Source organism: Ranitomeya variabilis, chromosome 1 (genome assembly GCF_051348905.1).
Source record: "Ranitomeya variabilis isolate aRanVar5 chromosome 1, aRanVar5.hap1, whole genome shotgun sequence".
Classification (NCBI taxonomy): Eukaryota; Metazoa; Chordata; class Amphibia; order Anura; family Dendrobatidae; genus Ranitomeya; species Ranitomeya variabilis.
The window spans coordinates 992,292,228-992,317,503 of NC_135232.1; the positions used below are offsets into that span (position 1 = coordinate 992,292,228).

Here is a 25,276-nt window from a genome sequence, read left to right on the forward strand (position 1 = left end):
TCCTCCTGCCTTTCTGCCAAATCAGCAAAGATAAGTGTCTGTTTTTTTTTTCTGTGGCACACATGCTGTGTGCTTCATGATTCAGTGCTATTCTTTTGTGTTTTCTTGTCCAGCTTAGATTGTGTCAGTATTTTCTCAGTCTTGTTGGATTCTCTGGGGTTGTAGATATTCATTCCAGGTCTTTAGTTAGATTGTGGAATTTTTTGTATTATCTGCTGTGGATATTTTTTGAAGGGTTTTAATACTGACCGCCTAGTATTCTGTCCTATCCTTTCCTATTTAGCTAGAGTGGCCTCTTTTGCTAAATCTTGTTTTCTGCCTGCGTGTCTCCTTTCTTCTCCTACTCACAGTCAATATTCGTGGGGGCTGCCTATCCTTTGGGGTTCTGCTCTGAGGCAAGGTAGTATTCCTATTTCCATCTATAGGGGTATTTAGTCCTCCGGCTGTGTCGAGGTGTCTAGGGTTTGTTAGGCACACCCCACGGCTACTTCTAGTTGCGGCGTTAGTTCAGGATCTGCGGTCAGTATAGTTTCCACCTACTCCAGAGAAAGTTTCATGCGGCTCCAAGGTCACCGGATCATAACAGTACAACTGGCCAATAATGAGCTAAATCTCAGAAGGGAAGAAAGGTGTTGAGTCATTTTTTTTTTCTGTAGTCTGTTTTGTCTTTTCTTCCCTCTTTATCTATGGGTGGCTGAGGAGTCTTGTGCTAGCATGGATGTTCAGGAATTAGCTTCTCGTGTAGACCAGCTTGCTGCTAGGGTACAGGGTATTTCTGATTATATTGTTCAGACTCCTGTTTTAGAACCGAAGATTCCTACTCCTGATTTGTTTTTTGGTGACAGGTCCAAATTTTTGAGTTTTAAAAACAATTGTAAACTGTTTTTTGCTTTGAGACCTCGATCCTCCGGTGATTCCATTCAGCAGGTTAAAATCGTCATCTCCCTGCTGCGTGGTGATCCACAGGATTGGGCATTTTCCCTGGAATCTGGGAATCCTGCTTTGCTTAATGTAAGACTCCTTTTTTCAGGCTTTAGGATTATTATATGATGAACCGAATTCTGTGGATCAAGCGGTGAAGACCTTGTTGGCCCTGTCTCAGGGTCAAGAGGCGGCAGAATTGTATTGTCAGAAATTTAGAAAATGGTCTGTGTTGACTAAATGGAATGATGATGCTTTGGCGGCAATTTTCAGAAGGGGTCTTTCTGAATCCGTTAAAGATGTTATGGTGGGGTTTCCCACGCCTTCCGGTCTGAGTGATTCTATGTCTCTGGCCATTCAGATTGATCGGCGCTTGCGGGAGCGTAGAACTGTGCGCGCTGTGGCGTCGTCCTCAGAGCCAATTCCTGAGCCAATGCAGTGTGATAGGATTTTGTCTAGAACGGAACGACAAGGATTCAGACGTCAGAATAGGTTGTGTTATTATTGTGGCGACACTTCTCATGTCATTTCAGTCTGCCCTAAGCGGACAAAAGGATTGCTAGTTCATTTACCATCAGTACTGTACAACCTAAATTTCTGTTATCGGTGTCCTTGATCTGCTCATTGTCATCATTTTCTGTCATGGCGTTTGTGGATTCAGGCGCCGCCTTGAACTTAATGGATTTTGAGTTTGCCAGGCGTTGTGGTTTTCCCTTGCAGCCTTTGCAGAACCCTATTCCTTTAAGGGGGATTGATGCTACACCTTTGGCTAAAAATAAGCCTCAGTTTTGGACACAGGTGACCATGCACATGGCGCCAGCCCATCAGGAAGATTGTCGATTTCTGGTGTTGCATAATTTGCATGATGTTATCGTGCTGGGTTTTCCGTGGTTGCAGGTACATAATCCTGTGTTGGATTGGAAGACTATGTCTGTGACTAGTTGGGGTTGTCAGGGGGTTCATAATGATGTTCCTTTGATGTCAATCTTCTCTTCTTCCTCTTCTGAAATTCCAGAGTTTTTGTCTGATTTTCAGGATGTATTCGATGAGCCCAAGTCCAGTTCCCTTCCACCGCACAGGGACTGTGATTGTGCGATTGACTTTATTCCAGGCAGTAAGTTTCCTAAGGGCCGACTTTTCAACCTGTCTGTGCCTGAACATACCGCCATGCGGAGTTATGTTAAGGAGTCTTTGGAGAAAGGGCATATTCGGCCATCTTCTTCACCGTTGGGAGCGGGATTTTTTTTGTTGCTAAGAAGGATGGCTCCTTGAGACCTTGTATTGATTATCGCCTCTTGAATAAGATCACGGTCAAGTTTCGATACCCTTTACCTTTGCTTTCTGATTTGTTTGCTAGGATTAAGGGGGCTAGGTGGTTTACTAAGATTGACCTTCGGGGGCATATAATCTTGTTCGTATTAAACAGGGTGATGAATGGAAAACTGCGTTTAATACGCCCAAAGGCCATTTTGAATACCTTGTGATGTCATTCGGGCTCACTAATGCTCCATCGGTTTTTCAATCCTTCATGCATGATATCTTCCGGACTTATACTGATAAATTCTTGATTGTATATTTGGACGATATTTAGATTTTTTCCGATGATTGGGAGTCTCATGTGGAACAGGTCAGGATGGTATTTCAGATCCTTCGTGACAATGCTTTGTTTGTGAAAGGGCCTAAGTGCCTCTTTGGGGTGCAGAAGGTTTCTTTTTTGGGCTTCATTTTTTATCCCTCATCTATGGAGATGGATCCGGTTAAGGATCAGGCCATTTATGATTGGATTCAACCCACATCCGTGAAAAGCCTTCAGAAATTTTTGGGTTTTGCAAATTTTTATCGCCGTTTCATTGCTAATTTCTCCAGCGTGGTTAAACCCTTGACCGATTTGACGAAGAAAGGCGCTGATGTGGCGAATTGGTCCTCTGCGGCTGTCTCTGCCTTTCAGGAGCTTAAACGCCGATTTACTTCTGCTCCGGTGTTGCGCCAACCGGATGTTTCCCTTCCGTTTCAGGTTGAGATTGACGCCTCTGAGATTGGGGCAGGGGCCGTTTTGTCTCAGAGGGATTCTGTGGTTTCCTTGATGAAACCGTGTGCCTTCTTCTCCCACAAGTTTTCGCCTGCGGAACGCAATTATGATGTCGGCAATCGGGAGTTGTTGGCTATGAAGTGGGCATTTGAGGAGTGGCGACATTGGCTTGAGGGAGCTAAGCACCGTATTGTGGTCCTGGCTGATCATAAGAATCTGATTTACCTCGAGTCTGCCAAACGGCTGAGTCCTAGACCGGCTCGGTGGTCCTTGTTTTTTTCCCGTTTTGATTTCATGGTTTCGTATCTTCCGGGTTCTAAGAATATTAAGGCTGATGCCCTTTCTAGGAGTTTTTTGCCTGATTCTCCTGAGGTCCTTGAACCGGTCGGCATTCTGAAAGAAGGGGTGGTCCTTTCTGCCATTTCCCCTGATTTACGGCGGGTTCTTCAGGAATTTCAGGCTGACTGACCTGACCGCTGTCCTGTGGGGAAATTGTTTGTTCCTGACAGATGGACTAGTAGAGTGATTTCTGAGGTTCACTGTTCCGTGTTGGCTGGTCATCCTGGTATTTTTGGTACCAGAGATTTGGTTGGTAGATCCTTTTGGTGGCCTTCCTTGTCACGTGATGTGCGTTCTTTTGTGCAGTCCTGTGGGACTTGTGCGCGGGCCAAGCCTTGTTGTTCCCGTGCTAGTGGGTTACTTTTGCCATTGCCGGTCCCTGAGAGGCCCTGGACGCATATTTCTATGGATTTTATTTCTGATCTTCCGGTTTCCCAGAGGATGTCGGTTATCTGGGTTGTTTGTGACCGGTTTTCTAAGATGGTTCATTTGGTGCCTTTGCCTAAATTGCCTTCCTCTTCAGATTTGGTTCCGTTGTTTTTTCAGCATGTGGTTCGTTTGCATGGTATTCCGGAGAATATTGTGTCCGACAGAGGTTCCCAGTTTGTTTCTAGGTTATGGCGGGCCTTTTGTGCTAGGCTGGGCATTGATTTGTCTTTTTCTTCTGCATTTCATCCTCAGACAAATGGCCAGACCGAGCGAACTAATCAGACCTTGGAGACCTATTTGAGATGCTTTGTGTCTGCTGATCAGGATGATTGGGTGGCCTTTTTGCCATTGGCCGAGTTTGCCCTTAATAATCGGGCTAGTTCAGCTACTTTGGTTTTGCCTTTCTTTTGTAATTTTGGTTTTCATCCTCGTTTTTCTTCTGGGCAGGTTGAGCCTTCTGACTGTCCTGGTGTGGATTCTGTGGTTGACAGGTTGCAGCAGATTTGGGCTCATGTGGTGGACAATTTGGTGTTGTCTCAGGAGGAGGCTCAACGTTTTGCTAACCGTCGTCGGTGTGTTGGTTCCCGGCTTCGGGTTGGGGATCTGGTTTGGTTGTCTTCCCGTCATGTTCCTATGAAGGTTTCTTCCCCTAAGTTTAAGCCTCGGTTTATTGGTCCTTATAGGATTTCTGGGATTATTAATCCGGTGTCTTTTCGATTGGCGCTTCTGGCCTCTTTTGCTATCCATAATGTCTTCCATAGATCTTTATTGCGGAAATATGTGGTGCCCGTTGTTCCCTTTGTTGATCCTCCGGCCCCTGTGTTGGTTGATGGGGAGTTGGAGTATATGGTTGAGAAGATTTTGGATTCTCGTTTTTCGAGGCGGAGGCTTCAGTACCTTGTCAAATGGAAGGGTTATGGCCAGGAGGATAATTCTTGGGTTTTTGCTTCTGATGTCCATGCTGCTGATTTGGTCCGTGCCTTTCATCTGGCTCGTCCTGATCGGCCTGGGGGCGCTGGTGAGGGTTCGGTGACCCCCTCCTCAAGGGGGGGGGGGTACTGTTGTGAATTCTGCTTTTGGGTTCCCTCCGGTGGTGGTAGGTGGTAATGCAGTTGTCCCTGAGTTGCAGTCCTGGTCAGGTGTTTCTGCTGATTGCAGTTCTGACTGGGGTATTTAGGTGTGCAGGATTCATTAGTCCTTGCCAGTTGTCAATTGTTGTTGGGAGGTGTTGGACCTCTGCCTGGTTCCTCCTGCCTTTCTGCCAAATCAGCAAGGATAAGTGTCTGGTTTTTTTTTCTGTGGCACACATGCTGTGTGCTTCATGATTCAGTGCTATTCTTTTGTGTTTTCTTGTCCAGCTTAGATTGTGTCAGTATTTTCTCAGTCTTGTTGGATTCTCTGGGGTTGCAGATATTCATTCCACGTCTTTAGTTAGATTGTGGAATTTTTTTTATTATCTGCTGTGGATATTTTTTGAAGGGTTTTAATATTGACCGCCTAGTATTCTGTCCTATCCTTTCCTATTTAGCTAGAGTGGCCTCTTTTGCTAAATCTTGTTTTCTGCCTGCGTGTGTCTTTTCTTCTCCTACTCACAGTCAATATTCGTGGGGGCTGCCTATCCTTTGGGGTTCTGCTCTGAGGCAAGGTAGTATTCCTTTTTCCATCTATAGGGGTATTTAGTCCTCCGGCTGTGTCGAGGTGTCTAGGGTTTGTTAGGCACACCCCACGGCTACTTCTAGTTGCGGTGTTAGTTCAGGATCTGCGGTCAGTATAGTTTCCACCTACTCCAGAGAAAGTTTCATGCGGCTCCAAGGTCACCGGATCATAACAGCTTACAGCTGCAAGTTGCTTTGGGTATGTCTCTATCAGTTTTGTACATCAAGAGACTGAAATTCTTGCCCATTCTTCCTTGGCAAACAGCTCGAGCTCAAGTGAGGTTTGATGGAGATCATTTGTGAACAGCAGTTTTCAGCTCTTTCCACAGATTCTCAATTGGATTGAGGTCTGGACTTTGACTTGGCCATTCTAACACCTGGATATGTTTATTTGTGAACCATTCCATTGTAGATTTTGCTTTGTTTGGGATCATTGTCTTGTTGGAAGACAAATCTCCGTCCCAGTCTCAGGTTTTTTGCAGACTCCAACAGCTTTTCTTCAAGAATGCTCCTGTATTTGGCTCCATCCATCTTCCCATCAATTTTAGCCATCTTCCCTGTCCCTGCTGAATAAAAGCAGGCCCAAACCATGATGCTGCCACCACCATGTTTGACAGTGGGGTTGGTGTGTTCAGGGTGATGAGCTGTGTTGCCTTTACGCCAAACATATCGTTTGGTATTGTTGCCAAAAAGTTCGATTTTGGTTTCATCTGACCAGAGCACCTTCTTCCACATGTTTGGGGTGTCTCCCAGGTGGCTTGTTGCAAACTTTAAACCACATTTTTTATGGATATCTTTGAGAAATGGCTTTCTTCTTGCCACTCTTCCATAAAGGCCAGATTTGTGCAGTGTACGATGGATTGTTGTCCTATGGACAGACTGTCCCACCTCAGCTGTAGATCTCTGCAGTTCATCCAGAGTGATCATGGGCCTCTTGGCTGCATCTCTGATCAGTCTTCTCCTTGTTTGAGATGAAAGTTTAGAGGGACGGCCAGGTCTTGGTAGATTTGCAGTGGTATGATACGCTTTCCATTTCAAAATGATTGCTTCCACAGTGCTCCTTGGGATGTTTAAAGTTTTGGAAATTATTTTGTATCGAAATCCGGCTTTAAACTTCTCCACAACAGTATCACAGACCTGCCTGTTGTTTTCCTTGGTCTTCATGATTCTCTCTGTGCTTCAAGCAGAACCCTGAGACTATCACAGAGCAGGTACATTTATACGGAGACTTGATTACACACAGGTGGATTATATTTATCATTATTAGGCATTTAGGTCAACATTGGATCGTTCAGAGATCCACAATGAACTTCTAGAGTGAGGTTGCTGCACTGAAAGTAAAGGGGCCGAATAATATTGCACACCCCACTTTTTAGTTTTTGAATTTCCATAAAAATTTAAAATAACCAATAAATTTCGTTCAACTTCACAATTGTGTTCCACTTGTTGAGTCTTCACCAAAAGACTGGGTATCTTTATGTTTGAAGCATGATATGTGGGAAAAGTTTGAAAAGTTCCAGGGAGCCGAATATTTTCGCAAGGCACTGTATGTCTAGAACAAAACAGAACAGTGTCGCCTGCTAATACATATACTTCTGCCTCTCTGCTCATCGCTCTATTAGGTGAAAAATTATTCCAAATGCCTCAGCTGGGGTATGAGGTGTTATTGCAATGGGTTGTGTTAGGATTGTGAAGCTTGCCTCCGGACCCACTTAAGCTAGACGACTTGGGACGTTAATTGACATCTGATTAGCTATATGTTTGTTTAGACCAGCTGTCTGCACTTCTATATACAAAACAATTTTTAAAGGAGTTGTCCAGGACTATTTTATATTTGTTGCCATGGGCCTAAAAACTAACGTGATGGTAGTACAGACAAAGGCATCTACCTGCCTGTTCCACCCAGTATCGACTAAGAGTAGTCACCGACCGCTCCTGCCAGTGATTCAGCTACTTCCAAACTGCTTTGTCAATGTTGTGTGACTACCATTGTAGTGCTGGTTGACAACTGGCTCCTGCAGTTAAGCAGCGGGTAGCCAGCTATCTATCAGTGTGACATTGGCTCTCATATCCTGTCAACAGAGCAGAATGAAAGAGAAGCTGCTGCTCTGTCTGTGTGACATCAATGGAAGCTACTATCTGCCTATTAGTTCTTGGGCCAATAGTAAAAAAAATTAAATGGTCATGCATGTTCTTGGTATCACTTGTCCTGTTTAGAAAGGATGACATAATGTCAAGAACTATTGTTTGTAAGCTTGCGTAAAAATCTCGCCCGACGAACAAATAATTTTGCTTGTTCATGGTGTAATTGCTAGCCTGTTTAGAATTGCCAATAATTGGGAAACAGAGAAACATTCATTCCCTTATATCTAAAGGAACCCTAAGAAGCAAGATACATAAATCTAAATCTAAAGGACAGCTTTATAGTGGAATTAAAAATAGATTAATTTTTTTTTTTATTTCTAAGTAAAAAAAAAAAGTAAACATTTAAATACATACTTTGCGTAATGAAGGAACCTAGAGCAAGTCACATCTTAAAGAGAATATACTGTAATTTTTTTAATAGTTTTTGGCTGACACTTTCACCTACATGAATGCTATCTTAATGATAGAACACTTTTGATGATGCATGATTATTCCCTTTGATAGACCCATTATTAAGTGTATAATGATACCTTCACTCATGGTAGCATACTCTTATGTAGCAATTACAACTTTGTCATTTTCCTGCCAGAACTAATTATATCATATACTAGTTACGAGGAATACATGTGGACTCCTCATTGATTTCCAGGTATAATTGCTTTCATAAAGGTCAATAAATACATAAGCCTCCTAAATTTTTAAATGCTTTAAAAAAAAAAAAAAAAAGATTCAGCAAACGGGTTGAAATTCAGACCAGGAGTTGCCTATTGCCTACACTTGTCCATCAGAATTTGCCAAAATTTTTAGATGGCAGTCTGACCCTGATGTATTATTATAAAGCACAGATTTACCTTTTTTTAAGAAAAATGTCATAACTTTGCCTTTTATAATAAATCAATTCTTCTGTAAAAGGATTTTTATTCACCTTCCATTATACATTATTTGATATCTACTGACAGGGAAGAAACAAGAAATTTGTATTTCTCATAATCTGTTAGCAGAAAAGCTTCTAGACCTAACGGAATCATCATTGACGGCCTGTATTCAACAGGAAGTGGTCAGGAGAATGTGTGAGAATTTGATTTCTCTTCTCTTGTCCTGCTCATTTGGCTAATGGGGTGTAATAAAAATAAGGAATAAAAACTGTACTGACTTCCCTGAGGAGTTCCATGCCTTCCTTCTCGCAGCTGTGTTTGACTCCAGATTGTCGGTATCAACACCCGATGGGGGATTGTCATGTGATGGCTACAGTCAATCAGCGGCAACTAAGACTATTTCCTTCTCATTCCATCCAAGTCAAGAAGCTTGACTCTGACGGACTGAATAGGCTGCAGTTTTGACTTGTCAAACCATCCTTCTCCTGCTGTTGGTTGGTGCTGACATTATAGCAGGAAACACAGCTAGGGGTTTTACAGGAATAAGATCTAGATCAGCTTCACTGAAAACACCACTCCAGTATTTTTTTTTTTCATTGCAGCCCTGGAATGGTGCTACTAATGTAAGTACCGTGTCCTTAGTCTCATACTTGCCTGTCATCTTCATCTTTTATCAGCGCTGCTCTGGTCGGTCTCCAGCAGTTTATGATCTGTCGGTTCGCTATAGTGGTTCTGGCTCTCAATGCAAGTTTATAAGTTGTGACCATTACTTCTGCCTTTCAATCATTTAGAAGTTGTGGGCACAAGATGGCTTTAAGAGGAGCTGAAGACTGCAGGTGGCAAGTATAATTTTAGGTGCAGGAACCTTACGTTACAAGAATCACTCCAGCACTCCAGCTAAAGTACCACAAACAACCTTTGGACAAGCTAGGAAGTCTTTGGAACAATGTTTGAGTCATCCACATGGTTTGAGGGTTAACAATCATCTGACTTGTTGAGTTAGATGTTTGTTCCCTTTGAGATAAGTAGCAATGTCTGGCAGCCTCTTGTTTCTTCTTCGTCATGAAAATATGTTCTTTAGGGGTTATATTGTTTAGCATACTCATATGTAATGACTGTAGCATGGCAGACATACCATTGGTGCAGCCTATGCTGCTGCTCAGGGGTTCAAGTGGTAAGAGAGCCCACTTTCACCTCCAAAGCAGATGGATTTTTGTATTATGATCTATAGAACTGGAAAGGGCCCATATTCTGTTCTTGCACAGGGCCCCCTTTTGTCTGTCTGCTCCTGACTTGTGACAGTCTTTGTTTTCCAAAAGTAGTTGAACTATTCAATGGACTGATTAGAGCAAATCTTACATAATTGTGAGGATTACACAACTAGAGAAAGGCAAGTACAATGATAGAGCCTACTGCTTCTGTAAAACACATGAAACCTTGGATGACTTGAATGCTTTTGCTATCAAGAATGCGGTGACTTTTTTTTTTTTGTAGACAAAAAAACACGCCTGTGAGAATTATTATTTTGTAGTCGCTAGAAATTCCCAGAACACTGCACACATATTTTCCCAAAATTAACAGTTGTGTGCTGTTGTTCTACTGAATTATCTCTATAAGATTGATTGACAGGCGAGACACCAGTTCCGAGATTTCATTTCTGTGCTGAAAAATGGTTCAGAGAAGTCATTGGTCTTTTATGGCTGCTGTTTTCTCAGCAAATATTTAAGGTATAAAATGTCTAAGGAATCACATTTGTTAGGGCAAGAAATGTGTGACCTCATAAAATCGCATTATCTCTATATGTTTTTATTCGTAATTGAATTTGTTAGGTTCAGAAATACTCTTGAGCCAATGTGATCTAGCTGTGCTCAAAACAGCTGTAATTTTTCATCCTTGCTAATTCTCTGTATAGTTGCAAGAAATGTAAGGCCACATTTATTACAAAGCAGTTGTTTAATAGCTTGGTTAAACAGGTTGGTCGTACTTTTTCATGTGAACAGAACGATTGTTAATTTATGTGCATAGTGCAATCAAATTACTGTTCTTCTCGGCAGCACATGTCCTGTCTACACAAAACAATCTGCTCTCAAGAATAATGATTTTTAAGTAAACTTAAAAATCATTTCACCTTATAAAAGAGCGTTTTGCTCATTCACCCAGAGATTAATAGCCTGTTTCTAGGAATGCTCGTTCCCGATTATTGGCCAGTGTAAATGTTATCTAAGTTACAATTCTAGACCAGCACAAGCAAACTAATCTCACAGAGTTGCACTGTCCGTGTTCGGAACATTCCATAGTGTGAGGAGGAAAAGTAATCTGGTTTAATGACTTTTTTAATAGTTAACTGGCATAATGTTTTAACTTAGAGGAAATCAGACAATTACTCATTGTTTGTCAGGTTTATATGATGGCAGTATTTTCTTTTTAATACATGATAGTTGTGTTTTCATTCTCTTTTCCATATAAAAAATGTATGTAATTGTTGAGCAGACAAATAGCATTGATGAATAAATGAAAGCTTATTGCTCATAGCAGGAAAACCATGTAATGGGGACTCTAGCACCTTGTTCCATTCTTCTGTAATCTGCGCTTCTCACCTACCCTTTAGCTAATTGTCTTGAATCAATTTTCACACTCAACAAGTGTGTATGTAATGCATATATCAGGCCTTTAGTGCACGGAAATGTAAGCACTCCTTCTATCGCTGAAACAAAAAAAAATATTAGAAGTTTTGAAATTTTTACACTGGCCACTAGGCCCAATAATACCAGTTATACTTGAAGTTTTGTGTTTACAGCCTGGGCAGACTCTTCTTCTAAAGAGATTCTATCTTGTCTCTCTTCAGCTCCAAGGCACATCCAGTATGGTCATCTTCCCCCAGCTGACTGATTAGGATAATCAGCTAGCCTGGTTATATGCAGAGCCAGCTAGATGCAAATAATCATAGCCTTTAGAGCTAGGATTTAACCCTAGCCTTTGCTACATATGTTATTTTACTTAGGTGGTCTATAATTGTGATTTGGATGACCATCAGACCATGTTTTATTAGTAAGCATTTCAGAACTATAGAAATTTCCAAAAGGTTAAATCCCCCCCCATACTATATATATATATATTTAGTTATGCCTGTGAATAAGTTGATATATTTTCCCTTTTTGGTAGCAAATATATGTAATATTGCCTAGTATTTATACATGTGAGGCTATTGTCCAATTATCTTCAAATTTGGTGCCTAACAGTTGTTTAGTCTTGCTAACTAGTGTGTATGTCCACTTTTAGGCAAAAAGAAAATTGCAGTTTAAGATATCTTTGGGATAAGTCAAGATTACTTTCTCACTTATTTTTGTATTCTCCCCCACCTTTCATTTTTACATGGCCATTATCATGTTTGCCAGATCTTATAAACCTTATTGTTTTGTGAGTTCCATTCCATTACTTGTGGAAGAATAATTGGACTGTGCAGACTAGAATCCATTATTGCTGTTTCTAGATATTTTTCTTGACCCATTTTTGTTAATTTATAGAGTAAACAATATCTGTGTTTTCCTTTGTTGGCGTTTTAGTTGTATCTGAGAAGCTCGGTGCTATTGATTATAACGCAATGCAGGAATGCCTCTGAGATCTTATTACAAGACACCACACCGCTTGCTGTTCTAGTGTGATTTAAGGATGTGGTTTTTAAGATCCATTTCAAACCCAATAAATGTTTTAAAAAAATGTTTGTTCACTGCAGTTTTGGGTGTCCTTTTTTTAAGATAGCTTAATAGTCTTTTGTTGGGGAAAAATTAATTACCAGAAGATGAAAACAGTCAGCAGTATACAATCTAGATAAAAGCAGTTCGTCTGGCTGACAATCAATATTTCACAAAAGATGTGAAGGTCCCAAGGAGCAGAGACACTTTAGATAATAATTTGATGATGTCATTGTCGTGACTTGTTTAGTGGTATGAAAAAAAAAAGCAAGAGTTCTTGGCTAAGACTCTAGAAATCAGATTAAAAATGACTTGAGCTAAGCAAGCTTTCCTTATAAGTCTAGTGTATAGCTTTTGTAGTTTAGCGATAATGTTGATGATCACAAGTAACATATTTTCTTATGTTTTCAAGGTGGCCTTGAAGAACATGATCTTTCAAAAAAAAGAGGAGCACTCTATCAGCTTATAGACAGGATAAGAAGATTTGGCTCTGGTATTCCAACTATTTATATAAGCCTTTTAAAGCAGCATGATAGTATTTTAAAGCCACATTAATAGTGCCAAACACACTCATTCTGTTTAACACATGGATATTTCAATTCACAGGATATGAGCCCATAAATGCAACTGGTGAAAAAGCAAATCTGAAAACCTCAGGGAAAAATGAGAAGAGAAGAATTCCCAGAGCTGCTACATCACGAACAGAAAGAATATGGCCTGGGGGAGTTATTCCATATACTATTGGAGGCAACTTCACTGGTAAGATGCACTCTTTTGTTAATACACATGGTTTATTATTATAGAGATCAAAGCATTGTGGGGAAAGTGTTACCCCATTGTATTTTCTCCATTATTCAACATTAAAGGTCCCCATACACATTAGACTAAAGTTGTCAACATCTGATGATATCAGCGTGGTTGTCTGAAAGCCAACGTAAGTACAGTACATGGGGACCTCCTTCCTTTCCCATGACAAATGATGCTGGGGTACAGAAGAGACCTTCCTGATGACACAAGGGTCCTTTTCTTCTCACTGGAAATAAGCCGCTGCCAGAGGAGTCTCAGTGTCTCTCATAGAGGACAAAGGAGCGCTCAGATGAGTCAAGTGTTCCTTTTGTGGAGGATAGAAAAGAGAGAAAGTGGTCAGTAGAGGTTCATTATATGTGGCCTAAGGGGCAGTTACACTGCAAGATAATAATGAACCAACATTGATAAACATTCTCATTTCACAATTATCTTGCTGTGCAAACAGGCTACCAATCACCCGATGAATGATTTAAAATGCTTGTTCATCAGCTGAAATGATCTTTTGTGCAGCACAAAATATCATCGTTCTTAGCGGTGCATCATCCTGTGTAAACAGGACTCGCCTTGCCAAATATGTTGTAACCTAGTATAGATCACTCAGTATGCATTGTTTACTTTGGTTTGTGTAAACAGACATTTAAACATCCGCCGACTGGTGAAAGTTTACCGATCAGTGGTTATACCGGCACTGGAAATTGGAGGAAGACTGCAATTTGCTGAGTTTATTAACGCACTTACATTACATATACATTTCGTCAGGTTTATGGAAAAAATAGTTTAGTGGGAGTGATTCTTTATGCTCCCTCTCAAGTATATAGACTGTTCTCTTTATTGATGTGGATCTAATCTTGAACTATCCTAAAAAACAAGTTACAGCAACCATACAATCAAAACTAAAGAAAAAAAAGAAACATACTAAAATACTTCTTTATTTTTGAAGAAGATATGTTTATTGTCATCATTATATCCTTTTTGGCTCGAGTAATACAATGATTGTATACATGGAACTCTGCTCATGCCTCTGTGTGGCCAAGATGAAGGTTAAGAGGGAATCTATTCTGGTATCATTAATCCTACAACAGAATTCAGCCTCTTTAAGCACGTGGTGAACATTAAACTGCATACTAATCCACACTGGAGATCAGAACATAATTCTAGAGAAAACATTCTTAAAATAAAAAAAAAAATGTGTGTGCAAGTTTATATACCCATGTGTACATTTATATGTAGCTGAGAAGGTGACATAACTGTATTTTGGTAGCCTAAAAGATTCAGAGAGTGCAATTCCAAAGTTTTAATTATGGAACTTTGCCTCAGCAAATTATTTGGCTATAAGACTGACACTTGCGCGCTGTTCATTTTTTTGGCAAGCACACTGAATCTGTTCATAGGTCCCCATGCGCTCAGCGAATCAGTGAAACAGACACATTTAGCAAAGTGTAACCATGCCTATGGATGGTTCTGAGATTGTAGTCCCAACACTGTGTTCTTGAAGTTCCCAGACCTACAGTAGCACTAATGAAAGTAAAGGTTTCCATACTCATTAGACTAATGTCGTCCAAACCCGCCAATATCAACGAGTTTGATTGATGCTCTAATGTGTATGGGGGCTGTATGGCCACTAGATGTCATAATGTGCATGGACAACTGATGGTCGGGAGAGATGTTGATGGCACATGTCCGATTTGGACTGCTGATCGCAGTGTTCTCTCTGAGATAAGTCACCAGTCGACATGTCAGCTTGCAGCTTTCTCATAGAGAGAACACAGGAGGACTGGTTCAAAAGAGTGATCATGTATATGGGAGATTCGGCAGAGATGGCTGTCGGCAAAAAAAAGTCGGCTGAAGGGTCATTCGACTGACCTCAACCTAATGTGTATGACCAGCTTAAGGCCGGCCAGAAACATTGGCCGTGGCGCGGCCATGACATATAGTGGCAACTAACCACTTCTCTTTTGTGATTAACATGCAGTTGCTTGAGGTTTTAGGCGAATATCTGATTCACCCTCAAAACTATGCAGAATATTGTAATTTCCATGTGTGTGTGTGTTCTTTTTTTTTATATTTATCTGCTATTCTCCTACAAAATCAACATACTACTTGTTAATGCCTTTGCTCACCAGCCATTTTTTATAAAGTTTCTAGGTTATTTGAACCTACAATAGACTGATCGCTTGCAATACCACAATATTGAGATATAGGCATCAAAATGGTTACCAGCAGCAATCAAAGCTCAGCTCTGCTCCGTGTTGTTTAAGACAGATGCCAGCATATATGTCATGTGGAGGGAGATCAGCTCCTGAACTTCCTCCACACGGTGACCCCAGAGCTCACATAAATGTATTTTTGCTCTAATGGGTTAATCATGAAACAGCAGTTATAATTGGTACTCTAATTTTCTCCCACATCGTGGCTTCACCACAGCTGCGTCCTAGCCTCTTCGTCTTGCCTTACCCTCATGCCATCTTGGTTCTTTCAAATTGTAATGCAGAAAGCCATCTTAGGCTTTATTCACACATCAGTATTTTTGATCAGTATTTCTATACCAAATCCAGGAATGTCTCCAAACCACAGAACAGGTGTCAAATAGTTTTTTTTTCTCTATAAGTTCCACTCCTGGTTTTGATATACAAACACTGATGAAAAATACGGACCAAATACTGACGTGTGAATGCGACCTTACAGATATGGCTCACAATAGTGTAGGCTAAATTGTAGTGCCTGCACATCATAATAGAATTTCTATACTATTGTTCCCACTCCACAGCGTCTCTCAAATGTTTGTGCCGGCCTTATGGCAATGACCATTACTTACTGCTGCAAAAATTACTGTACACATGTACAAACAATATATTTGTCTGCCAGCTTCTAGATTTGTATTTGTAGAACAGTCAGACGTTGTAATCTTTGTGTATTCTAAGGCGTAATGTATAATGTGCCTAGTATATTTATTGGCTATAATGTAAAATTTTAGCTGTCTTGTGTTACTTACTCATCCTTGCTTTTAGAACATGTCTTGTATAAAATTGCTCTTTTTTTTTTTACTCCATCTTACATTTCCTCTAGGAAGTCAGAGAGCCATGTTCAAGCAGGCCATGAGACACTGGGAAAAACACACCTGTGTAACCTTTATAGAGCGTACCGATGAATTAAGCTACATTATGTTTACATATAGGCCTTGTGGGTAAGGAAGATGCCTTTTTATGAAATTTTTTTTTTGTATTTTTATTTATACTGGTCAAAAAAACGCATATCAATATACACTGTTACAACCTTGATTATTCATACAAGCAAAAATGCGCTAAATGATGTTCTTACATCTGACAACGGATGCCAACAGTTTTTTTACGTGCCCATTGAACCCTCTGTCACTCCAGATGTGCCATTTCACTGGTTCCTTCTAGTCTTGCCATTACAACTTCCAGTCCATGATTCACGTGCACCAATCTCTGGCTTCAGCAGTAACTTTTGCCTGTATGGCACATGAAAACTAAGGCTAGTATTTGGATAATAGAAAAAAATGAGTAAGACTGCCTTGTGCAGTCGAAACGCGTCAACTGGGTCATGTCGACCATGTACATTTTTCTTTTGTATGCACCATATTTTGTTTTGAAAAAAAAAAGAAAGTCCAGTCCTGTTGAGCCGGACTCCAATTTTTTTCTATTATCCTTCATGTGAGGCCAGTGTCTGAGCTCCAGGTGGATAAGCATAGAGCAACTGGGTGAGCTGGAATCAAGTGTCTATAACTAGTATTTGGATGTAGTGATCTCGTAAATCATGGATGAGATGTCGTCATTGCATGACTAGCAGTCACCTCTGGAGTATCAGAATATTCAAAAGGTAAGTAATGATTATGTCTTTATTTTATAATATCCCTTACTTTTGCAAAGCCAGTTGTAACACTGAGAGCAGTAGATTTTACAATGTAAACAGCCTACATTATTAAAAGATCTATTCGACCTGATGAAGCTGTTGTACTTAGAAAATTCAAATCAGAATGGCTATACAGTCCTGATAGTAACATGGAGCTGGACTCCTCAAATGCTTATTTAAAAAAAAAAATTATTCCCATCAAAGTTTTTATTCTCTTAATACATTGTAATTCTCATATTATACAGCACTGTGTACTTACAATTGCTCATTTTGCCTTTCTACCCAGCTATTTATTCTCTTTTCTCTGCTTTACGTAGAAACAGGAATTTTTTAGTCCCTGCATGAATTATTCCTCTCAACTTATGACCAACCTACTTCACCCCTCCCTCTTGCCATAGACTTTTGTGACTCATGACTTGTGAAGAGAAAATTGACCTCCAGTTTCTACTTAGAGATTAGAAGGATTCAGTTAGTCAGTTTTTAATCACGTGATGTTCTAGATCTAATGGAAAAGCTGGGTAGGAGGGCAAAATGAGCAATTGTAAGTACACAGTGGTATATATTATGATGATTGCAATATATTAAGAGAAAAATTTTGATGAAAGGGCTTCTTTAATATCATGCATAAAATACTTATTTTCAAGGAAATGTTAATCTGACATTGTAGCATGGTCTTTTGTCATTCAGCAGAGTTGTCCAAGCAGAATAAATGTATTTTTTCACTAACTCCTTTTATGTAGCAACAAAAATGACAGAACTCCAATTATGCTCTAAACATGGATAATATGTTTGTGTCATAGTAAATAAATACCTAACGTTTGGAGTACTGTGGCCTTCTTCTCTACAAATGGTCTGAGGGTCATCCAGGAACTGTAATATCGACTGCAGTCTATTTCTTTTCCTACAGTTGTGGCCAAAAGTATTGACACCCCTGAATTCTGTCAGATAATACTCCGTTTCTTCCTGAAAATGATTGCAAACACAAATTCTTTGGTATTATTATCTTCATTTAATTTGTCTTAAATGAAAAAACACAAAAGAGAATGAAGCAAAAAGCAAAACATTGATCATTTCACACAAAACTCCAAAAATGGGCCAGACAAAAGTATTGGCACCCTCAGCCTAATACTTGGTTGCACAACCTTTAGCCAAAATAACTGCGACCAACCGCTTCTGGTAACATCAATGAGTTTCTTACAATGCTCTGCTGGAATTTTAGACCATTCTTCTTTGGCAAACTGCTCCAGGTCCCTGATATTTGAAGGGTGCCTTCTCCAAACTGCCATTTTTAGATCTCTCCACAGGTGTTCTATGGGATTCAGGTCTGGACTCATTGCTGGCCACCTTAGCAGTCTCCAGTGCTTTCTCTCAAACCATTTTCTAGTGCTTTTTGAAGTGTGTTTTGGGTCATTGTCCTGCTGGAAGACCCATGACCTCTGAGGGAGACCCAGCTTTCTCACACTGGGCCCTACATTATGCTGCAAAATTTGTTGGTAGTCTTCAGACTTCATAATGCCATGACCACAAAGAACAAAAAGACAGCGCCACAGTGGATGGTGAAAAAATAGAAGCTTACATTTATTCTGCCTCCTGTAGTGACGTTTCGGTCAACAGACCTTTATCAAGTGCTTGATAAAGGTCTGTTGACCGAAACGTCGCTACAGGAGGCAGAATAAATGTAAGCTGTAAGCTTCTATTTTTTCACCATCCACTGTGGCACTGTCTTTTTGTTCTTTGTGGTCTTGGTACTGTCCGGGATGTGCTCCCTGGTTTTGGACGTGCGCCCTTGTGTCTGCTGAGACCTTCAATTTATATAGAAAAGGGTGCGGTTTTGACTTTCTTTTGTTTTGACTTTCATAATGCCATGCACACAGTCAAGCAGTCCAGTGCCAGAGGCAGCTAAGCAACCCCAGAACATCAGGGAACCTCCGCCATGTTTGACTGTAGGGACCGTGTTCTTTTCTTTGAATGCCTCTTTTTTTCTCCTGTAAACTCTATGTTGATGCCTTTGCCCAAATAGCTCTACTTTTGTCTCATCTGACCAGAGAACATTCTTCCAAAATGTTTTAGGCTTTTTCAGGTAAGTTTTGGCAAACTCCAGGCTGGCTTTTTTATGTCTCAGGGTAAGAAGTGGGGTCTTCCTGGGTCTCCTACCATACAGTCCCTTTTCATTCAGATGCCGACGGATAGTACGGGTTGACACTGTTGTACCCTTGGACTGCAGGGCAGCTTGAACTTGTTTGGATGTTAGTCGAGGTTCTTTATCCAACATCCGCACAATCTTGCATTGAAATGTCTTGTAAATTTTTCTTTTCCGTCCACATCTAGGGAGGTTAGCCACAGTGCCATGGGCTTTAAACTTCTTGATGACACTGCGCACGGTAGACACAGGAACATTCAGGTCTTTGGAGATGGACTTGTAGCCTTGAGATTGCTCATGCTTCCTCACAATTTGGTTTCTCAAGTCCTCAGACAGTTCTTTGGTCTTCTTTCTTTTCTCCATGCTCAATGTGGTACACACAAGGACACAGGACAGAGGTTGAGTCAACTTTAATCCATGTCAGCTGGCTGCAAGTGTGATTCAGTTATTGCCAACACCTGTTAGGTGCCACAGGTAAGTTACAGGTGCTGTTAATTACACAAATTAGAGAAGCATCACATGATTTTTCGAACAGTGCCAATACTTTTGTCCACCCCCTTTTTTATGTTTGGTGTGGAATTATATCGAATTTGGCTTTAGGACAATTCTTTTTTTGTTTTTTCATTTAAGACAAATTAAATGAAGATAATAATACCAAAGAATTTGTGTTTGCAATCATTTTCAGGAAGAAACTGAGTATTATCTGACAGAATTGCAGGGGGTTTTGGCTTTTTTGAGTTTTGGCCACAACTGTATATTAAAAATATACAACCTCACAATTGTTTCATTCTATTCTGTAAAAGAATAATCACTATGACGTATTAGGTGCTATTGAGTTAGTGGTATTGTATTTAAATATTCCTTACCATGAACATACAGAATTGCATTGAATAATTACCCTCCACATGGATTGTCAGCTTGCTTGAGAAGAATAGGGCCAGAATACAAAGGATATGATGATGTACTATATCTGTGATTTTCTCAAAAAGGTAGCCATTTGAAAGGGTTTTGCTGTAGTGTCAAATTGGTGGAATTCTGGATATTTGAGCCACACAAGATACAGTATAAAGAATGAGGAAGGTCAAGTCCTGCTCTTCTACATGGTCTTCCATAATTCATTTGTAGGTTTCTATAATCCAATATTTATATGTTTTTAGAAACTCCAATAGCCCCCCACCGTTTAGGTTTTATAAAATGTCATAAGAATGTTTTGAAAATTTAGAGATTACTTCAAAAATCCAAAATGTTAGAAATTGCTTTCATGTTTTGCGTTCTGTTATATATTCAGCTCTTACTTTCTCTCATGGGTGAAGTTATGGGTTCCTGGTTGTATCCTTTTATATTGTAATAATATAACAGGGTAACAAGTATATGTTAAGAGACTTATGTAAAAAAAAAAAAAAATAATATTGATTGCAATGAGGAGGGATACACCTGGAAAAGAAAGCTATTATAGTTCATATATGACCACCTGTTCTTTATTGACCCCTTTCCCAATAAAGAAGGTTTCAAGGTGTTCATGAAAAAACATCAAGATTACAATTAAATAATTTTTATAAGGACATGGACTTCGATGTCACCCTGCAGAATTGTATTGTTAGTTAAACATCAATACGTGGCACAGTGTTCTTGGAATTGTTGTTGCTATGATACGATGGAAATCTGTGAGTGTAACAGATGTGACATGTAATAAATGATTCAAGTGTTTGAACTATTAATAAACTTAACTCCTTTTCGATCAGAAAGTAGAAGTTAGCAATTGAGTGGAAATCTGTTGTGCTTGCCACAAGGTGTTAAAGAAGGTTATGTTCTGTAATTTGTTCCGCAGGTGCTGTTCTTATGTGGGTCGAAGAGGAAATGGCCCTCAAGCAATATCAATAGGCAAAAACTGTGATAAGTTTGGAATTGTGGTTCATGAGCTAGGTCATGTAATTGGCTTTTGGCATGAGCATACTCGACCAGACCGAGATGATCATGTGACCATTATCAGGGAAAATATTCAACCAGGTACTTCTTTCTGTCTCTTTCTCTTATGCTAATGTGCATTTGTTTCATGAAAATTGTCTTCACCCCTTTGTCATTTAATGACATAGATAAGTTACATAGATTTTTTTATTTCGTAGGCCAGGAATACAACTTTCTGAAAATGGAGCCAGGAGAGGTGAACTCACAAGGAGAACCATATGATTTCGAGAGCATCATGCATTATGCAAGGAACACCTTCTCAAGGTTGGAACATCAGGTTATAATTTTTCACTTTTAATTCTATACTCTACAGTTTAAATACTATTTTTTTTTTTTTAGCAGCATGGTTCATTGGAAGTATGTTATGCATTCAATAACCAATTGCCTAATATTTATCATTGTGACTATGCAAAGTCTAAACATCATGTGTGTTACTGAGCTTAGACTTACATAGTGTCAGGACTTGGCAGAGAGGTGCCGATACAAGTTATACTTCAATTGGGATAACACTGATTTTGGTACAACTGGCTGACCATCTAATGTGTATGGGGGCTAAAGCATTTCTGACAAATAATGTTGAGTTACGGAAAGATCTAGCAAGTTGAATTTCAACGTCCAACATTTTTGTACTTTTCTTCCTAATGGAATATTCTGTTATAACCTATCAACAGGATATGTAATAACTACTCGGTTAGTGGAAGTCCAACTGCTAGGATCTATGTCGCAGAAGTCGAGCATGTGTGCCACTGGCCCACTTTCTTTATGAAATTGCTGAAAATAGCAGTGCGTCACTCATTTATAAGTAGTAGTCTCATACAGAGTGAATACAGTGAAGTGGTGCATACAGATTTCTGTTCACATGGAGAACACAATTCCCCACTCTGGTTATTGGTTGGGGTCTCGGTAGTCAGACTTCCACTGGAATACCCCATCAAGGGAGATAAGTTGCTTCAAGAGGTGCCTGGCTGCCGATTATTACTCGTTGAAAAAACATGTACTGTATGTTTAAGTCTAGGAATGGCCGTCTGGCAAGCAATCACGCTCCTAAAAAAGTTTGAAAGTTTATTGCTAGCTTGAACAATTATTACCGGGATAGCAACTTTGCTCTATTCAAGACACTGCTCTACCGTCCACTCTTGGTGTTTCGGAATAGCGTTCTAAAGATCGTGGAGGGTCCTAGCAATCCATTTCCCTATGATCAGTTGATGACTGATAACTTGCTATTTTTGGGAGAATCTTTTAAAAGGGTTGTCCGGCCAATGTGAATGCAGGCTTGTGAATCCTCACAATTTGCACACTGTGAAGATCCACTGATGCCGGGAGCGGGCAGTTATGTGACTGCAAGTATGTGATTCCGATTCCAATTCCAAGTATTCCGGGTAGACTCTGGCCTCGCTCAATACACTTGCATTGAGAATAGGCCTCATCCATCTAGTCAGCATGTGACTACATGTATGCAAGTTACATGGTTGTGGTCATGCGCCCACTGTTCCCAGTAACATCCCCTTTAAGTGGCAGAGCACAGATTTGACATTCTTAAAAGTTTTCATTTGTTTTTGCTATTCTGGTCATTAGCATAGATGCTAATTTTTCTATATTTTAAAATATTTCATGTATACCATTAATTCATATCTCAAGTATTTTAGAGAGAATATTTGGCTTTGGATTATTTTAAAATTATCTTTTAAAGAATGGTAATTACCTTATTTGTTTCTCTTAGACAGTATTTTACAAGTTGGCCTTTCTCAGAGGCAATGATACAGGGATATCTACAGAGACATTTTAGAGTTAAATCTTATGTACTATCTACAATAACCGTGTCAGCGTTAAAGGTGTTGTATAATTAGCTACTAGAGCGGGTGCAGAGAAGAGTGACCAAGGTTATTAGAGGCCTGGGGATCTGCAATACCAAGATAGGTTATTACACTTGGGGCTATTTAGTTTGGAAAAACGAAGGCTAAGGGGTGATCTTATTTTAATGTCTAAATATATGAGGGGACAGTACAAAGACCTTTCTGATGATCTTTTTCCTCATAGACCTGAGACAGGGACAAGGGGGCATCCTCTACGTCTGGAGGAAATAAGGTTTAATCATAATAACAGACGCGGATTCTTTACTGTAAGAGCAGTGAGACTATGGAACTCTCTGCCGTATGATGTTGTAATGAGTGATGCATTACTAAAATTTAAGAAGGGACTGGATGCCTTTCTTGAAAAGTATAATGTTACAGGTTATATATACTAGATTCCTTGATAGGGCATTGATCCATGGAACTAGTCTGATTGCCGTATGTGGGGTCGGGAAGGAATTTTTTTCCCCAATGTGGATCATACTGTTTGCCACATGGGTTTTTTTTTGCTTTCCTCTGCATCAACATGTTAGGGCATGTTAGGTTAGGTTATGGGTTGAACTAGATGGACTTAGTCTTCCTTCAACCTTAATAACTATGTTACTATGTTACTATGTGTATCACACACACATATAAGTCCACTTTGTCTATTTTCTAGTTTAAAGTCCTCTGTGGCATCTGCTTTGTATTACACAATATGCGATGTGTTAATGCACGATACATGCTGAGTTGTATTGTCTGCTTTATGCAGTTTAGTTTATTAGTAGTGTTGAGCATTCCGATACTGCAAATATCGGGTATCGGACGATATTCGCTGTATCGGAATTCCGATACCGAGTTCCGATATTTCTGCGATATCGGAAATCGGAATCGGAAGTTCCCACAGTGCAAAAATGCAGTATAATTGAGTGTGGGCGGTGCGTGGGCGGAGACTGCATATCTCTGTGCGGGCGGGGTCTGTGCGTGCCTGCCGGGGGGTCTGTACGGCCTGCCGGGGGGTCTGTACGGCCTCTCCGGGGTCTGTGCAGCTTGCTGGGGGGTCTGTGCGGCCTCTCCGGGGTCTGTACGGCCTGCTGGGGGGTCTGTGCGGCCTCTCCGGGGTCTGTACGGCCTGCCGGGGGGTCTGTGCGGCCTCTCCGGGGTCTGTACGGCCTGCCGGGGGGTCTGTGCGGCTTGCCGGGGGGTCTGTGCGGCTTGCCGGGGGGTCTATGCGGCCTGCCGGGGGTCTTTGTGTCTGTGCAGGCATCGTCCAATGGGACTACAAGTCCCATCGGACGATGCCTGCTACAATGACAGTGATTGACACATTAGCCAATGATGGGACAGTGGTAGTCCCATCATCCGGCTAATGTGTTGAATGTAAAAAAAAAAAAAAAATACATGGTACATACATGGTACATACATGCTACATACATGCTACATACATACATACATACATGCTACATACATACATACATACATACATGCTACATACATACTACATACATACATGCTACATACATATACATGCTACATACATACATACCACATACATACATGCTACATACATGCTACATGCTGCATACATGCTACATGCATGCTACATACTACATACATGCTACATACATGCTACATACATACATACTACATTCATGCTACATACATACTACATACATGCTACATACATACTACATACTTACATACTACATACATGCTACATACATGCTACATACCTACATACTACATACATACATACATACATGCTACATACATGCTACATACATTTGAACAAAGTAACGGCCCAAATATTAACAGATAAAAATGCCCAATAGCATAAAAGTGGGGAAATACCCATTACCTACAATTAGGGCAAAAAAATAATAAAGAAACCGCTACTTAAAAGGAGAATGGCAGACCATTCGGTACACTAGAACAACAGAGAACCCTATGTATGGAAGTCAACAAATATGCGCCTTACACATGGAAGGTAAATAAATATTCATACATATTAGCCAAAAGATAATAAAAATAAATATAAAAGGAGACAAGATAAATATAGACTATATATTAACCCCTTCCCGACCTTTGACGCCACGTAGGCATCATGAAAGTCGGTGCCAATCCGACCTGTGACGCCTATGTGGCGTCATGGAGGGATTGCGTCCCTGCAGAGCGGGTGAAAGGGTTAACTCCAATTTCACCCGATCTGCAGGGACAGGTGGAGTGGTGCTTCAGCCCAGGGGGGGGTGGCTTCACCCCCCCCCCCCGTGGCTATGATCGCTGATTGGCTGTTTCACTTTCAACAGCCAATCAGAGCAATCTAATATTTCACCTATGAAAATTGGTGAAATATTACAATCCAGCCATGGCTGATGCTGCAATATCATCTGCCATGGCTGGAGACCCCGAACTGCCCCTCCCCACCGCCACCGATCTCCTCCTCTCCGTCCTGTCATGTTCCCTGCTCCCCTCCGCCCTCCTGTCCGCTCCCCCCGTGCTCCGATCCCCCCCCCCGGTGTTCCGATCCCACCCCCCCATACTTACCGAGCTCCAATGTCCCTCCCGGTGTCCATCCGT

At 40.6% G+C, this 25,276-nt stretch overlaps 1 protein-coding gene across 3 annotated transcripts in view; it reads left to right on the forward strand.

Moving 5' to 3' along the window:
• The window catches only part of TLL1 (tolloid like 1), a 224,192-nt gene that overhangs the window by 126,412 nt on the left and 72,504 nt on the right, over positions 1–25,276 (forward strand). For all 3 annotated transcript variants that reach the window (XM_077279466.1, XM_077279467.1, XM_077279468.1), the window contains 5 exons: positions 12,498–12,578; positions 12,692–12,844; positions 15,959–16,076; positions 20,734–20,912; positions 21,029–21,134. In XM_077279466.1, the coding sequence (XP_077135581.1) occupies positions 12,498–12,578; positions 12,692–12,844; positions 15,959–16,076; positions 20,734–20,912; positions 21,029–21,134 (637 nt within the window). The remainder of the gene's footprint in view (positions 1–12,497; positions 12,579–12,691; positions 12,845–15,958; positions 16,077–20,733; positions 20,913–21,028; positions 21,135–25,276) is intronic.